Raw genomic sequence first — 13,361 nt, 5'->3', positions numbered from 1 at the left:
TTGTTTCTAGGTTCTTTAAGGCATCACTTGAAGCCAAGAAGAGTATCCAAAGCAGGCAGAATGAGACCCAGCCCAAGGCATTTTGAAGCATTCTATTAGATGGAGAAAGTCGATGTTCACTTGCCTTCACCTGTAAAACTGCCTTCCACAAGTATACCCCATGGCATTCCAGGAGCCTCTACCATTCCTCCCCTTCCCCATCCAGCAGTATCAAAGTTTGATTGAAAAGGGTACAAAAATTTGGTGCATATTTGTACACTTTGTAGATGATTTGTTGATTAGTGAGTTAAGAAGGTTCTTTCCCATCCAGTGGTGATTATCTACAGATCTCAGGCAAAAACAAGTACACCAAGCTGCAGTTTGTATCTCTGCAGCTGCTCTTTGATTGCTCCTTCTCTCCTTTGGCCACGCTTATACAGCCCTCTCATCTTCCTCAGCTCCTCCCTTTCTCTGCCCTTGTCTCCTCCCAAATATGGAGCCAAGCCCAGGCATCATTTCCCCTTGGCTCACAGGTTGGCCATGCCTATGAACAGCCTTGGTGTTGCAGGTGGTGTTGGCCCATTCACCTTGGCCTTCCATGTCATTCCTGGTGTGCTTTCCTACTGTTCCTGCCAGGTTCCTCTCCCCAGAATGACCCCAGCTCTTCCTTTGAGTATCTATGAAGTGTGACCACCTGGCACATCAATTCCCATTTGCTGCCCATGAAATCTGGCTCTGTCTTAGGGCGCTGGCACTCCAGTCAGGAGCCAGGAGTTTCCCTTGTCATGCTTGGGAGTTTCCCACATCTGTTCCCTTAGCCCAGGCTCTCACCAGGTCCTAATCAGCAGCCCATGTGCATTTGAGCACCGCCCCCCCCAAGGTATCTGCTTTTTTCCTATCCTCTTCCTAGGCTTGATGTACCAGGTTCCTCCAGCCCATGGTGGCTCAGAGCACTTTGCTCTCTGACCAGGCACTTTGGAGCTCTTTGGAGCCACTCTGTCCCTTTGTGCCCCCAGGCTCCTTCTGCAGGTCCTGAGCATGGCACTTCTTGTCTTACCCAGGAGTTGGAATTGCACTGAAAACATGGTTCCCTGTGAAAAAAGCTAACTTTATTTCAACAACTAAATCAACTCCAGCGTGTGTGTGCACAGAGGAGAGGAGTATGGTCAGGACAGGGCAGGTTTTTGACCCTGAGGCTGCCTTTGGATCAGCAGGCATTGCCCCAGCAGGAAACAGTTGTGGTGCACTGCAGCCTGCCCCGGATCCTGCCTGTCCCGCTGCTCAATTAACTGCATTTATACGCATGTTGTAATCGATCCAGTCATAGAAGTACTGAACAGAGGTGTAGACTCCAGGCTGCTTTGGTCTGGCACAGCCTGTCCCAAAGCTGGTTAGTCCAATGACCCACCAGTAGTCAGCATTGTTGTCCTGGCACATGAGAGGACCACCGCTGTCACCCTGCAGCAGAACACAGAGCATTAAGGTGGTGTTGGTGGCACCAGCCAGCACTGGGGCTGTCTCCTTCTCTCTCACAGCCCCTGCCAGAGCTGTATTCTGGGCAGAGAAAAGCTCTGCTCAGAGGCTGGAGCCTCCAGAAGCTTGGCTGTGAATGGCATGGGGGCCTATAGGGTAGGGCTCTCTCTGTCCTCCCTGCACAGGACTCCTGGATGTGCAGAAGATGGACCTTTGGCACCTGGACCTCTGCGCTGCCAAGAGCACTGGCTGGGCTAGCTGGGCTTTTGGCACGAGGGGAGCCCTGGGCAGGCAGGTGTGGATGGGGAGTGTGTGGGAAGCCCCCACAGCAGTCGGGGGGAGCTGGGGCTGGGAGGGCAAAGCAGGCCCTGGGCTGTGTTGGGGTGGTGCTGCCCGGGCTGCTGGTGCTGCTGGGGGCTGAGTGACTCGGGGCAGGTTCCTACCTTGCAGGAGTCGATGTTACCCTGTGGGTAACCAGCACACAAGTTGTAGGGATGGACTTCTCCTCCATACCAGTCAGTGCTGTTGCAGAGCTGGAGATCGATGAGCCGGACCTTGGCCTGCTGAAGGCGATCAGCTGAGTCTAGATCTGTGAGCAGAGAAAGGAATAAGCCCCCAGTAGCAACATGCCGGATCTGCTTCCCTGTCCAGGGTATCCCATTCCCTAGGGCCAGGCCCATCACTGAAGGGGTATATGTTCTGCAGCCTGGCTTTGGCCTCTGCTGTGGAAATGCCCAAAACCTGTCCCCAGTGTTCTGAGCTGGCCCAGAAGTCACTCTTGGAACTCACTTCTTGCAGTAGTGACACCCCAGCCAGCAATCCAGCAGTTTTGCAGCTCTGAGACTCTTAGGGTGGGTTCAGCCAGACAGGCCAGCTGGATGTAGCGGCTGCACAGGACAGGACGGTCCAATTGCATCAGGGCAATGTCGTAGCTGTAGTCCGAACGCCTGTAGCTGCGGTGTACCACCACCTTCTTGGCATTGCGCACTTGTACCCCAGGGCCCGGCTGACTCAGCTGGGTGGCACCAATCAACACATACACCATGCTGATGTTACTGCAGAGGAGATGGAGAGAGGGATGAGAGGGAGTCACAGCAGCCCAGCAGTTGCCAGACCTTGGCTTGGCAAGGCCTAGAGGGAGCAGAGCTCTGGCAGGTGTGAGTGCCCTCACACACTTTAGGCTGGGGGATTGTGAAGCTGGGGGCTGCTAGGAAGCCTTGGCAGGAGCCCAGGCTTCTCCTGAGCAGTGTGACAGCCTGGCTGCCTGAGGGGAAAGGGGATGGGAATAGCAGGTGGTGCTGCTGACAGGGCACCTGCTGGTGTTGTGGGGATGTCCCCATTCCCTGCTCCTCCTTACTCAAACTTGTCGAAGCAGTGGGCTGCTGTGAGGACCCAATCTGCAGTGATGAGGGACCCTCCACACCAATGTCCAAGGCCTGGTACCCATGGGTGCTGGATGCTGACCATCCAGGGCCATTCTGCTTCTGCGGCCCCCATGCCACCCACGATGCGTGTTGTGCCGTAGTCATAAGCCATGTTGCCGTAGGAATAAGTAATGGACGGAACTCGGAGGCCACAGCTCCCTCTGCAAGAAGAAAGTCGTTTCCATGGTGCTTCATGGCCTGCTGTGGCTCAGGCTGAAGCTCAGCCCTCTGCCCACCCACAAGGGCTTGCAGGCACAGCAGGCCAGGGAAGCCCATGGGGTGTGTGTCTGTCCGTGCCAGCACTGGCTGCTGGCAAGGATCTGAGGCTTCCCATGGTGGGTGGGAAGCCGTGGCCCAGCCATGGGGGCAGGCGCGTCCCCTCCAGGGAAGGCCGCAAGTGTTGCCATGGCTCCCTCCCAGGGCCTGGGGCCACTCACCCGCAGGTGTACTGGATGCTCTGTGCCAGCCCGGCCACGGTCAGCAGGACGAGGAGGCCGAGCCAATTCATGGCTGCCAGAGGCACGTGTCAGCTGCAAGCACCGAGAGCTCCGTGCAGCAGCGCAGCCACAGCCGCAATGCCCGCAGCAGCCGCGCTGCCCGGGGTACCCGTGGTTCCCCGGGGCTGATGTCACAGAGAGGTGAGTTCCATGTTCTGGGCACTGTGGGGTTCTGTGGGACACGACCCACTGGGGGAGGGGCAACGTCTAACTGAGGAGCCATAGAATGGTTTGGGGCGGAAGGGACCTCGTGATCATCTAGCTCTGACCCCCTTGCCTTGGGCATGGTGGGATGGCTTGCACTGAGCGTGTTTCCAGCGGTCAGCTCAGAAGCTGTCCTTGAACACAGTGAAATGGCTCCCCCAGCTGATGGGCTTACCTGGATATGGTCAAATATTAGGGTAACTTTTGATGTGTCTGGCTTCATCACTGTAGGCAGTCTTTTATAATAATGATGATTAGAAGCATTGCCTATCTTGTCCTTTTGTAAATATTTTCTAATGATTTGATGTCCTGTTTACTTATCCATTTGTAATTTTTTGCTGTGTCTGATGCCTTCAATTTTAGCTTTTATATTTTTCTGATTCTCTGCTGCCTTGCTGTGTAACTCTGAACCTCGTATTAAGCGGCGAAAAAATATTTTACAGGGTAGTTAGACAAAGCAATCCCTTCTCAGCTTGAGAATCAAGGACAATCATTACCCAAATAGCCTAAATGACAGCGAAGTGAAAGGGGCAAGCCAAGAGGTTGAGATTTCATGACCTGAAGCTGTAATTGGACAGTTAACCTATATATGTAAATGGACCAAATTGTAAAAGTGTAAAAACTCATGATCAAGATCCATCTTAGATCCAACCTGCATGTAATCCTGGCCAGGCTCTTGTTCTGCCCAAGGTGTATCCCTTAGAGGCCTTTCAATAAATACCAACTTTATTGATTTAAATTTGTCCAGTCACTGTTCCAGATAAAACTCCTCAGACATCATTTTGAATTATAATAAATGACATTTATTCCTGAAGTTGGTGTCTGTGTCTTCTGTGCTGACCCTGCTTACATGAAAAACAGGCATCCACAGCTGCTCTGGGATGCCAGTATCTCAGTAGCCTCACAGTCAAGAATTCCTTCACATGATCTCAGCTGAAGCTGCCTTCTGTCACTGAAAAGGCATTGTCCCTTGTCCTTTTAGGACCTGCCCTTGTAAGAAGTCTCTCTGCTGCTTTCTTTAGGCCCCTCTTCTTGCAGGATGAGGCTGTGCAGTCCCTGGGGCAGGCAGCAGCTGAGGAATCCATTTGGGGCAGGGAGCTGGTTGTGCAGCTGCAGTGCCCACTGCAGATTGAGCTCTGGCTGGCAGGAGCCTGGGACCAGAGGCTGTGAGCTGCCCATGCTTTGTATAACAGAGGGCACAGGGAGCTGTGCCACTGGCCAAGATTTGAATGGACACTGAGTGCTGCAGCAGCAGCTGGTGGCTCTTTATGGAATGTGACATCTGTGAGTCTGCTGGGGGAATCCTGAGGCTGAATGGGTATGGAAACCTGCTCTGACTGGGTGAGAGTGGCATGGGTAGGGAATTAAACAGGGCAACCACAGGCTGGTTGGAGCCACCTGTGCTTCCAAAATGATCACACTGGGGAGTTTCCTCAGACCTTTGGCAGCCCAGATGGGACCCAAGGGCAGTACTGCTGGAGCCTCTGTCCTTCAGAGCAGATACTGGTGAGTTCACCTGGGATCTTTAGAGCAGGAAGGAGCCAAATGGGGAGCGTTACAATTTTGTGTCAAGATTCTGTGTAAATTATAAGGGTGCATTTGAGCCTCTCTATTGTTGTGGCATTTCATGCAGATTTGGTGAAATCACTGATAGAGGCTGGAGAAGGTGTGCACAGCATGATCAGTGTAAGATGGCCACAGAGGAGTTGTGGAGGATCCTGTAAGGTGTGGGGTGGGGGGCCCTGAGTCTCTGCTAGGACACTTGAGTCTCAGTTCAAAATCTTTTGGAAACAGGCACAGGGAGACCCTTGTGCCACACAATGGGTGCTAGGGTCCCTGGGTGCACACAGAAGGGGGTGGAAGTTCCTTCACAAGGGACTCCTTCAGAAAGGGGTTTCATGTGCCTCGAGATGTTTGATGTGATGGGAAATACCCCTGGTTTATTTAGGCGAGGAGATGTCTGTGGCTGAGGTTGCGCAGAACTGGGAGAAATTGTTTGGGCAGCAGAATTTGGCCAAGACAGCAGAATAATGTTGTTCCAGGATTGGGTTGGGTGACTCTAAGCTGGTCTGCTCACTGGACAGGGTAATGGCCATCCCCAACCCTGACTGACACTCTTTCACTCAGGCAGCCCCTGAAATTTACTTCAGGAAATATTTGAAGAAGCTTATGCCAGGGTGGCAGGGACCAGTACAAATGTGGCATGGCTGTTCTCAGCACAGCCCATCTTGATTAATAAAATGGAGGAGTGCCACCTGCTGTGAGACAGGATTTCATTGGCCTGGAAGCCAAGAAGAATATCCAGAAGCAAACAGATTAACACATAGCCCAAGGCATTCTGAGGCCTTCCATTAGATGGAGAAAGTCAATGTTAACTTGCTTTCACCTAGATAAGACCGTAAGTGCCTTCAACAATACTTGCCCATGGAACCCCTCTAACATTTTTCTTTCCATCTCCCACCACTCTAAATATTAAGGTTTGATAAAAAGTATATAAAATTAAGCAGAGAATTTGTATAGTATGTAGACGATTTGTTGATTAGTGAGTTAAGATAAGAAGATTCTTTCCCATCCAGTGGTGATTATCTACATAACTCAGGCAAACAAGCACACCAAGCTGCAGCTTGTGTCTCTGCAGCTGGCTCTTTGATTGCTCCTTCTCTCCTTTGGCCACGCTTATACAGCCCTCTCATCTTCCTCAGCTCCTCCCTTTCTCTGCCCTTGTCTCCTCCCAAATAGGGAGCCAAGCCCAGGCATCATTTCCCCTTGGCTCACAGGTTGGCCATGCCTATGAACAGCCTTGGTGTTGCAGGTGGTGTTGGCCCATTCACCTTGGCCTTCCACGGCATTCCTGGTGTGCTTTCCTACTGTTCCTGCCAGGTTCCTCTCCCCAGAATGACCCCAGCTCTTCCTTTGAGTATCTGTAAAGTGTGACCACCTGGCACATCAATTCCCATTTGCTGCCCATGAAATCTGGCTCTGTCTTAGGGCGCTGGCACTCCAGTCAGGAGCCAGGAGTTTCCCTTGTCATGCTTGGGAGTTTCCCACATCTGTTCCCTTAGCCCAGGCTCTCACCAGGTCCTAATCAGCAGCCCATGTGCATTTGAGCACCGCCCCCCCCAAGGTATCTGCTTTTTTCCTATCCTCTTCCTAGGCTTGATGTACCAGGTTCCTCCAGCCCATGGTGGCTCAGAGCACTTTGCTCTCTGACCAGGCACTTTGGAGCTCTTTGGAGCCACTCTGTCCCTTTGTGCCCCCAGGCTCCTTCTGCAGGGCCTGAGCATGGCACTTCTTGTCTTACCCAGGAGTTGGAATTGCACTGAAAACATGGTTCCCTGTGAACAAAGCTAACTTTATTTCAACAACTAAATCAACTCCAGTGTGTGTGTGCACAGAGGAGAGGAGTATGGTCAGGACAGGGCAGGTTTTTCACCCTGAGGCTGCCTTTGGATTAGCAGGCATTGCCCCAGGAGGAAACAGTTGTGGTGCACTGCAGCCTGCCCCGGATCCTGCCTGTCCCGCTGCTCAAGGAGCACTTTTAATTGCTTTCATACGCATGTTGTAATCGATCCAGTCAAAGAAGTACTGAGTGGAGGTGTAGATTCCAGGGTACCTTGCTCTGGCACAGCCTTTTCCCCAGCTGGTCACTCCGATGACCCACCAGTAGTCAGCATTGTTGTCCTGGCACATGAGAGGACCACCGCTGTCACCCTGCAGCAGAGCACAGAGCATTAAGGTGGTGTTGGTGGCACCAGCCAGCACTGGGGCTGTCTCCTTCTCTCTCACAGCCCCTGCCAGAGCTGTATTCTGGGCAGAGAAAAGCTCTGCTCAGAGGCTGGAGCCTCCAGAAGCTTGGCTGTGAATGGCATGGGGGCCTATAGGGTAGGGCTCTCTCTGTCCTCCCTGCACAGGACTCCTGGATGTGCAGAAGATGGACCTTTGGCACCTGGACCTCTGCGCTGCCAAGAGCACTGGCTGGGCTAGCTGGGCTTTTGGCACGAGGGGAGCCCTGGGCAGGCAGGTGTGGATGGGGAGTGTGTGGGAAGCCCCCACAGCAGTCGGGGGGAGCTGGGGCTGGGAGGGCAAAGCAGGCCCTGGGCTGTGTTGGGGTGGTGCAGCCCGGGCTGCTGGTGCTGCTGGGGGCTGAGTGGCTCGCGGCATGCTCCTACCTGGCAGGTGTCAATGCGGCCCTGTGGGTAACCAGCACACAAATTGTGGGTGTGGACTTTCCCTCTGTACCAGCGGCTGCTGTTGCAGAGCTGGACATCGATGAGCTGGACCTTGGCCTCCTGGAGACGATCAGGTGAAGTTTGAGCTGTGAGCAGAGAAAGGAATAAGCACCTGGCAGCCCCATGCCAGTTTCCTCATCTCTCAGGGATCCCTTTCCTTAGGGTTTGGTTTTGCCTCTGCAGAGGCACTGGAGCACTGTGACCTTGTTGCCTGCCTTTTGGGAGCAGGCGAGGCCTGTCTCTTCAGAGGTGTACATACTGCAACCTGCCTTTGGCCTCTGCTGTGGGGAAGCCCAAACCTTCGCCCAGTGTGCTTAGCTGGCCCAGGAGCTGTTCTTGGTACTCACATTTTGCAACAGTGGAACCCCAGCCAGCCACCCAGCAGTTTTGCAGCTCTGACACTTTTAGGTTGGGCTCAGCCACACAGGCCAGCTGGATGTAGGCGCTGCACTGGACAGGACGGTCCAATTGCAACAGAGCGATGTCGTAACTCATGTCATCAGGGTTGTAGTACTGGTGTAGCACCACCTGCTTGACATTGCGCACTGCAGACCCAGGCCCAGGCTGAGTGAACCGGGTGGCCCCTATCACGACGTAGACCAAGCTGGCGTTACTGGAAAGGAGATGGAGAGAGGCATGAGAGGGAGCAGAGACATGTGCCAGAGCAGCCCAGCAGTTGCCAGACCTCAGTTTGGCAAGGCCCAGAGGGAGCAGAGCTCTGGCAGGTGCGAGTGCCCTCACACACCTTAGGCTGGGGGAATGTCTAGCTGGGGGCTGCTAGGAAGCCTTGGCAGGAGCCCAGGCTTCTCCTGAGCAGTGTGACAGCCTGGCTGCCTGACGGGAAAGGGGATGGGAGTAGCAGGTGGTGTTGCTGACAGGGCACCTGCTGGTGTTGTGGGGATGTCCCCATTCCCCGCTCCTCCTTACTTCATATTGTCGAAGCAGTGTGCTGCTGTGAGGACCCAATCTGCACTGATGAGGGACCCTCCACAAAAATGTCCACGGCCAAGTACCCATGGGTGCTGGATGCTGACGATCCAGGGCCAAGCTGCTTCTGCGGCCCCTGTGCCACCCACAACACGTGTAATGCTGTAGTCATAAGCCACATCACCGTAGGAATAAGTCATGGGGCTATACACAGATATCGGAGCTCGGAGGCCGCAAGTCCCTCTGCAAGAAGAAAGTCGTTTCCATAGTACTTCATGGCCTGCTGTGGCTCAGGCTGAAGCTCAGCCCTCTGCCCACCCACAAGGGCTTGCAGGCACAGCAGGCCAGGGAAGCCCATGGGGTGTGTGTCTGTCCGTGCCAGCACTGGCTGCTGGCAAGGAACTGAGGCTTCCCATGGTGGGTGGGAAGCCGTGGCCCGGCCATGGGGGCAGGCGCGTCCCCTCCGGGGAAGGCCGCAAGTGTTGCCATGGCTCCCTGCCAGGGCCTGGGGCCACTCACCCGCAGTTGTCCCATGTCCCGTGTGCCAGCCCGGCCACGGTCAGCAGGACGAGGAGGCCGAGCCAATTCATGGCTGCCAGAGGCACGTGTCAGCTGCAAGCACCGAGAGCTCCGTGCAGCAGCGCAGCCACAGCCGCAATGCCCGCAGCAGCCGCGCTGCCCGGGGTGCCCGTGGTTCCCCGGGGCTGATGTCATGAAGTGGTGAGTTCCATGTTCTGGGCACTGTGGGGTTCTGTGGGACACGACCCACTGGGGGAGGGGCAATGTTGAATTGGTGCACCATGGAAGGGTTTGGGGCGGAAGGGACCTTGGTGATCATCTAGCTCTGACCCCCTTGCCTTGGGCATGGCGGGATGGCTTGCACTAGACCCAGTTGTTCAGAGCCAGTTCAGAAGCTGCCCTTGAACACTTTGAGGTGCGGGGCTACCACAGCTGCTTGAGGCAACCTGTGCCAGTTCATCAGTATCCTCAAAGTCAAGAGCTTCTTCCCAGTATCCCATCTAAAGCTACCCTCTGTCACTGTACAGGCATTTCCCCTTTTCTACAGTACCTGTAAGAAGGCTCTCTGCAGCTTTCTATAAGTCCCTTTTCTTGTGGGATGAAGGGGTGGAGGCCCTGAAGCAGGCAGTGGCCGTCTCGTGTTACTGCCTGCTAGTATCTCACAGGAAAAAACCTAGCATGCCATCAGAGCTTCTTTGAAATTTCCCTGCCTTCCTGCTTCTGCTCCTCTCTGCTCTCCACAGTTTTTTTCCCATGATATTCTTCGCAAAAGAGTATCACTCTAGAACTCCTTCAAGAAGCATGTGCATGCTTGGGTCAGGGGCCAATCCAGACACAGCTATGGTGGGTGGGCATCCGCATTTCTAATGTGGATATTTGAAGGGCAGCTGTGAATACAACTGCTTCATATTCAGGATGGAAATGAATAAGAAAAAAAATCTATCCTAATAGCTTTTAATGAACAATCTGCTACTTATTTACTTTGATACTGACAAGTTGGCCTAATTTCTCAGGTGGAAGCATCCTAGATGATGTTAGTAGTTTTGAATGAGGAACATTGTTTGGAAGTTACACTTCTAAATATTTCTGTAGTGATTGTGAAATTTTTTTCACTGATTTTCTTCTGGAGCTGGAGCCATGAAATGTAGGCATGGTAAAATATTTAAGATTTCACATGGCTTTTTATTTTGAGAAATGCTGGGTTAAGTGAGTCATGACAGGGATGATACTAACCTAAACAGAGTAGCTGACTTTATTGCTGGGGTAATACCTCAGAATCTTCACTAGTCTTAAAGTACACCACAATTCTCCACAGCATGGGTTTGCCAGAAAACTTTGAGAACAATGCTGAGTCTTCCAAAATTTCAGCAGCTTATCTGGGAACCCTTACCTGGTATTTCTGGAGCAAACAGAATTTCTTCTAAGACCATACTGGCCTTGACTTCTGGAAGTGCTTTATGTTTTGCACCCATCTAGCTCTGCTTTGGAGCTCTATGAGAAAATGGGGTGAGAGGGGAAGAAAAATGGTTAATTGCTTTGCTTCTCATAGGCAAGATTTTTTTTTTTCTTTACAGGGACACAGAACAAGATATTTTGGAATTTTCTATAGTTTAGAAAAATTTAAATGGTTGAATTTTTATTTCATATTGGAAATGGATTTTCTTCAATGTATTTTCCAAGGAATTGCAGCTGTCTGTAAGCATAGAAGGGCTGGGAAAAATTAGGTTACATGGCAAATCTATTTATTTCTGCTGTTTTTTATTAAACTGCATCCTTCAATATTAATGTAGCCTAAGAAAAATATTTGCTACACAAGTGATCATATTGGTTTGCAAGGTATGTTCTTTTGTTTCATGGCAAGATAATACAGACATCCAGATCATTGCTTATTCTTGTATCTGCAGCACGGTGTTACTCTGAATGATGTACATACAACGTGAGGCTCCGGCAATCCAAGAGATTCATAAAGATACTTCATGGGGAAAAAAGTTAATTGCCAATTGATTTATGAACCTAGCTTTCTGCAGAAATATGATTGGATTGAACAGAGTTCAGGAAGCTGTGATCTTTTGTGTATTTTTATAGGACAGTTGGGTGCAGTTGTGACAAGTATGAAGTTAAAGATTCAGTTTTCATGACGTTAGCATGGGAAGCTGAATGTGACTTCCTGACTTCTATAGCTTCAGTTCTTCAGGTTCATCCACATTGCAGCGGAGAAACGTTATTCTGCAGTGTCTAATATTGACCACACACTACACAAAGAGCTGCAAAGCAGTCATAGTAGAAGCAGGCTTTGGGTTTGCATTAATCAGGTGGTGTGTAGCATCTTTATTCATATTGTGCCAGTGTAAGTTGAGAGATGCAGTGCATAATCTACTCTGCTCTTGTACTGAAGAACAAGTGTCTCAATCCTTGTTGTCCACGCTGTAGGTAAAGAAACTTACAGACTTGACTTGAGCAATAAGGAATAAATGTTGAATGTTAAGCATGACATTCTGTTGTGCAAGTTAAAAAGAGAGGGAGAAAAAGTAATGAATTGTTAATGGGAGGGTGATGACTATGGGAAGCTTCTCTAGAAATTGGGAAAAAATTTGCTTGTGGGAGATTCTTCTGCTGGGGTTATGAGAACTCAGGAGTACAGTAGGTGTGTGTGTGTATCTAAAAAGTATTCAAAGTTTTGAGGTGAGGGAGTAGAAGAAAATAAATATGAAACACAAATGGACAGAGTTGTTTTGGAAGTGAGACATTTCCTGTGGTGTTTTTTTTCTGAGCAAGTGAAATATATCTTCATGTTTTTGTGTTGAGTTTGGAATCAGTTCTATCTTCCTCATGCTTTTATTTTTCCATAACCTGTATTTATAACATGATTTTTCTTTTAATTTTATTAAAAGTTTATTTAAAACATACTTCAGTAAAAATGGGAAAAAAAGCCTTAAAGCATGGTTGTCCATATGAAGTCCATTTAAACTGAGGTGTTGAGTATTTTATTCAGTTTGCTGCTTTTGTCCACATATGACTACATGTATACATGCACATATAAAAAGTTAATGGATTGTCTGGATTTTCCAATATCACACTGTACATTTTCAAGCATATTTTGGGGCTCATCGTGTCTCTCACATTCTGTCCCAAAGCCATAGAGACGTCCTTGTCTAAAGATGTGTACACATTTGTGGAGGGTGTGAAGTTTTTCGCAATTTCCTTGGCAACCCAACAATATTTACATCACCATAATTTTCTTATGCAATAAATATTTGCTGTTCAGCTGGCTGGGACATCCCTAATATCTTTCTTTGAGCTGTATGACTGGGATAGCCTAGATTTTTGAACTGTTGTTTCCTGGCACATGCATGGACAAAGGGCTTGTTGGTTCTCTGTAAAATTGCGTAAATTTGCTTGTTTATTTTGTGGAAATGCAAGCAAGAATTATCTGTGGTGCCATAAAAATGTTGTCAGGGATGCTTATGGGAAACTGGGAAGATTTCCCAGACAAAATACTAAATCTGTGGCTTTTCTGGCTGCTAGTTCATATTTTCTTAAGAAGTCTTCCCAAGTCCTTCAAAATCTTTCCTCAGTGTCTGAGGGCTGCTTCGATCTTCACTCATGAAGTTTTTCTGCTTTTCAGAGTTTATTATTGGAAAAGATGTTGCTGGTGTTTCTAACTAAGTATATGATCAAAGGATAGAATCAAACACAGATGCAGGAGGACATCCTGGTTCAGCTCATACAAGGATGGTTGTGTGGACTCAGAAGAGTCTTTCAAGGAGTGATTGCACTCCTAGACTGTAAGAGTTTCTTTTCTGCCTTAGGATCCAGGGTGGATTGTAATGTGTCTAAGAGCTCCTGAAGTTCATGGCTCTGCTGTGGCTGCTGGTTTGTCCCTGTGTCAATATGTGTTACTGACCAGATACTATCATTGCCTGGACCCAATTTCGTAATGAGCAGAGGACCAGTGACAGGACCTGAGAAAATGGCCGGGAGGTTTGTCATGGGAGATTGAGATTAGACATTAGGAAAAGCTTCTTCACCCAGAGAGTGGTTGGGCACTGGAAGTGGTCACAGCAAGGACCGACAGAGTTCATGGAGCACATGGACAATGCTGGGAGGTA

The 13,361-nt window shown here is 50.2% G+C and overlaps 2 protein-coding genes across 2 annotated transcripts; both read right to left on the bottom strand.

Moving 5' to 3' along the window:
- Nucleotides 1-1,260: 1,260 nt before the first annotated feature.
- On the bottom strand, nucleotides 1,261-3,384 carry LOC311151939 (acrosin-like; the record flags this gene model as incomplete). Its single annotated transcript, XM_084202651.1, has 5 exons — nucleotides 1,261-1,437; nucleotides 1,896-2,041; nucleotides 2,242-2,507; nucleotides 2,810-3,037; nucleotides 3,314-3,384. The coding sequence occupies 5 exons, from the start codon at nucleotides 3,382-3,384 to the stop codon at nucleotides 1,261-1,263; spliced, it is 888 nt and encodes a 295-aa protein (XP_084058777.1).
- Nucleotides 3,385-7,102: 3,718 nt separating this feature from the next.
- LOC311151938 (acrosin-like) lies at nucleotides 7,103-8,933 on the bottom strand (the record flags this gene model as incomplete). Its single annotated transcript, XM_084202650.1, has 4 exons — nucleotides 7,103-7,288; nucleotides 7,747-7,892; nucleotides 8,106-8,419; nucleotides 8,734-8,933. The coding sequence occupies 4 exons, from the start codon at nucleotides 8,931-8,933 to the stop codon at nucleotides 7,103-7,105; spliced, it is 846 nt and encodes a 281-aa protein (XP_084058776.1).
- Between the last annotated feature and the right edge of the window lie 4,428 nt (nucleotides 8,934-13,361).

This window comes from Fringilla coelebs (genome assembly GCF_963513975.1).
Source record: "Fringilla coelebs genome assembly, chromosome: 3".
NCBI lineage: Eukaryota > Metazoa > Chordata > Aves > Passeriformes > Fringillidae > Fringilla > Fringilla coelebs.
This window is presented reverse-complemented; position numbering and strand designations above follow the sequence as displayed.